This window comes from Gavialis gangeticus, unplaced genomic scaffold (assembly GCF_001723915.1).
Source record: "Gavialis gangeticus isolate Ggan-Ray unplaced genomic scaffold, GavGan_comp1, whole genome shotgun sequence".
Classification (NCBI taxonomy): Eukaryota; Metazoa; Chordata; order Crocodylia; family Gavialidae; genus Gavialis; species Gavialis gangeticus.
The window spans coordinates 94,275,371-94,279,032 of record NW_017729025.1 but is presented as its reverse complement, the minus strand read 5'-3'; the positions used below and the strand labels follow the sequence as shown (position 1 = coordinate 94,279,032).

General features: G+C 51.7%; 1 protein-coding gene across 3 annotated transcripts in view; it reads left to right on the top strand.

Annotated features, from left to right (window-relative positions):
• The first annotated feature begins 1,297 nt into the window (after window positions 1-1,297).
• The window catches only part of PIGH (phosphatidylinositol glycan anchor biosynthesis class H), a 25,843-nt gene continuing 23,478 nt past the window's right edge, over window positions 1,298-3,662 (top strand). For all 3 annotated transcript variants that reach the window (XM_019519188.1, XM_019519187.1, XM_019519186.1), the window contains exon 1: window positions 1,298-1,494. In XM_019519188.1, the coding sequence (XP_019374733.1) occupies window positions 1,336-1,494 (159 nt within the window). In that variant the 5' untranslated portion in view covers window positions 1,298-1,335. The remainder of the gene's footprint in view (window positions 1,495-3,662) is intronic.

Genomic DNA, 3,662 nt, shown 5'->3' with positions numbered 1-3,662 from the left:
TTTCCCAGTATCTTACGTTGGAGTGAATGTGTTCGCTTTAGGATTGATTGAGCAGTGGTTCTCAACCTTTTTAGAGTTGTGGCACCCTGCAGAAAATGCCAAGTCAGTTTTGTTTTTTTGACTACAGAAAAACAAGAGAGCAATTTTTCAGTTGCAAAAAATATTGGGAAGACCACAACAGGGCAGATTTTTAATGCTATGGATTCCTATTGGAAATCTCTGGGTTTATCCTGTGAATCATGTTTGCACACGCAGTGATGCTGGGACTGCATGGAACTCCCACAGCACCCCTGAAAGGATTTCACAGAATCATAGAGAAGTCAGACTGGAAAGGACCTCCAGAGGTCATCTAGACCAGGGGGTCCCAGGGGGTATGCAAAACATCTCTGGGGGGTATGCAGGAGAAACTGTGTAATGGCAAATTTAATGTTCATTGTATTAATCAAGATTCATGGTACAAGTGATATTAGACCAACTAGATTGTTGCAAAAAAAAATCTTTAATTGCAAGCTTTCAGGCACAAACACCATGCATCAGGCACTGGAGAAAAGATTGCAAAAGTTCTCCTTTTGCGTGGGCAGCACCTGTGGCCAAGCAGAGGATGGTGCGTGGCAGCACGCCATCCTCGCCCACCCACACATACCTCCTAGGGCCTTCTTAAGTACCCCCGGGGCTACACGTACCCCTGGTTGACAACCCCTGCCCTAACTTGCCATAGGTAAAGCAGGGGAACTGCGCAACCAAACGTCCTGCTTCTAGGAAATGTCAATCAATGTTTGCTGGAGTTCCCTGTACAGGGCCCCCGCCCCCCCCACTTCCCTTCCCTCGGCAAATCCCGACTCCCCCTCCCAATCCTACTTATCTGATCACAGGCTAAAATTCCTTCCTAACCTTGCAAGGGGGCAAGACCCTCCAGGCACGGGACATCCAGCTTTGGTCCCAGCAGGAGCACAGCCCGGAATGAGAACCCCGTCCTGCAAGAGAGGCTCTCCTAGCGCGCAAAATCAAGTGCAAGGTTTCAGAGGCTCACGTGAGCCTTGCACGGAGCCCTGCTCCTCCGCCCCCTACACTAAGTATTTTTAACTGGGGTCATTTCATTCCCGTGGTGCGAATGGATCCCGCGCCCAAACGCTGCGACTAGCCACTATCACAGCTGCGGCTGCCCTGGCACACGAGCTCCACGTGGTGCCTGCCGCCCGTGGGGGCGGGGCTCCGCCGCTAGAAGGTCCCCAGGCGGGGGGCGGAGTCAAGGCCGCGCGGAATTCCGCAGCCTCCCGGAAGTACCTTACCATAGAGTTGCGGGGCGGGCCGTTCTGGGGGGCGGGAGGCCTCGGCATGGAGGAGCGGGGGGAGCGCATGGGGCTGCAGTGCCGCCAGCACAGCGCCTCCTGCCACGAATTCTCGGTGCGCTGCCAGCCCGTGCAGCTCCGCTCACTGAGCGCCGTCACCTGCTCCGTGTGGCTGGCGGCATACTGGCTCTTCGTGCTCACCCAGGTACCGCGACCCTTGAGAGTGGCAGTCTCCCATCCAAGCGCAGAATGGACCTGATGCTGCTTAGCTTCCTAGGCACGTCAGGCCAGCAGGACGACATGTTACGGGGGCGTGAGAGTGGGGCTGGGTCTGAGCACCTTGCAGGTCAGACCTCAGGTGTGTTGTGGGGGAGTGGCCGGGAGGGCAGGGGACAGGTAACTAGGACCTGTGCGAGGCTCTGATGCAAGAAGCTCCTTCAAAGTGAACAGGGCTTTCTTCTTGTGCTGAGAAAACCGTGGGTCCTTAAGTAGGCCAGCGGCTTCCAATCTGTGGTACGGGTACCACCAGTGGTACATGGGCAACCTGTCGGTGGTACACGTTAACAGATTTATTATCATTACTTTATATGACAAAAATGTTCTGGTAGTACTTAAGGTTGTATGGTTTTAAATTGGCAGTGTGCAATTTGTCAGAGCTTGGGAACCGCTGCTGTAGGCCCCTTCAATCCGGGAGGCTGCTCGTGACCCTAACAACTGAATACAGGGGGCTAATAGAAAGAAAACAGGGAAGGGAGGGTGGTTACGGGTTAATAACAAAGGTATCTAGAAGGGGACACGGAGCACAGCATGATGGCTAGTGCCCACTGCCCCCTGAATGAGTTGAGGGAGCGTGTGGATGCAGACTGGTGAAACCCTGCCCAGAGATGGGAGCAGAGGGGTAATAAGAAGACAGCTCCACACTTTCGTAGATTTCTCCACCCCGGCCTGGTCCGGTAGGTGGTCAGATTGGCCAGAACCAGGAGGAGGTTGTTTGAGAGGTCCCAGGGCTTGGTGGTGCCACAGCTGAGCAGTGCGTAACAGAAAAGGTGAGGGGAGAAATGCAGCCAGAACCTCAGCAGGAGGTTCTGGAGGTGGCAGAATAGGGGCCGCAGCCTGGTGTCGTGGGCGTCCTTGAAATGTGCCAGGTACACCCTTGGCAACAGCTCTGCGGAGGAGCCAATAACTGAGGCTGTCAGAGGTGGGCCTGTTTGATGTGCCGAAACATCATTGGCATAAGCCCACCATGAATACTGTGTGCCTGCCTTAATAGGGAGGCCACTGGGGACACATCAGTTAAATACAGGGGGATAAATTAAGAGACAATAGGAAAGGAAGTGAGGTCATAGGTTAGTAACAAGGGGACACAAAGTAGAGCATACCAGCCAGTATCTGCTGTCCCCTGAATGAGTCAGAGAAGCCTGTAGACATTGACCAGTGAATTCTGCCTGCAAATGTGAGTGGAGTGAGAGGAAGACAGTGCCACACTTGCCCAGGTTCCTCCTCCCCAGCCAGAGGCTCTTTCCTGGTCTGGGAGATGGCCACACAAAGAGAATAAGGAGTCACTGCCCTTACTGGAGAGCTGAGAGACTGTCACCCTTTGGGCAAGGTGGGCTATTACCGTGAGCCTGGTCAGGCCCATGAAAACAAGATGCATAGCTCTCTGCTGACCGTGAGACTGCACCAGGTACCAGCCATGTTCTGGATGGCACGTGCAGCAGCCCAAACTGCCTTGAGGTTTTCTTTTGTTGTTTATAAGTTCCTTCAGGGCAGAGAACATGCATCTGGACTGAGAGGTGCTTAGACATTCTTGCGAGTCCAGAAAACACACACTCGAGGAGAACAGGGTATGTTTGAAGTCCTACGAGAACAATTTCTTCGGGCAGATGAGTAATGGCTAAGATTCATCCTTAGATATTTATAAGAATGAATGGCATTGCACTAGCAGTATCTTTTACCTAATTAGGGTGCACAAGTGAGTCAACAACACCTGGTAGTCAAAGATTTCAAAGGCTTGTTAACAGATCTAAAGGAACTGGCATAACTGTCTGGTCTTTGCCCATTGCTAGGAGGTGATGAGCAACCAGAGAGATAAGTGTAATCTCTGTACCGTATAACCAAGCCAAAACCTGATTGAGGCAGTCTAGGGACTATATCTGATGCTAGATTTGCCTCAAAACAACTTTCTCCACAATCTTTCTGAGAAAGGGAGAGAAAGTTAGCAAGATTGCTCTTGTCAAAAATGGTTTGCTGAAGGACTCACAACTGCTTGTTGGAGAAAAAATGGGAACTTGTTTTGAAAAAGAATCCAGTCTCAGCCAGCAGTCACCCCAGCATGTTTCAGCTTGATTTTTTTTTTTTTAACAGGTCTCAATA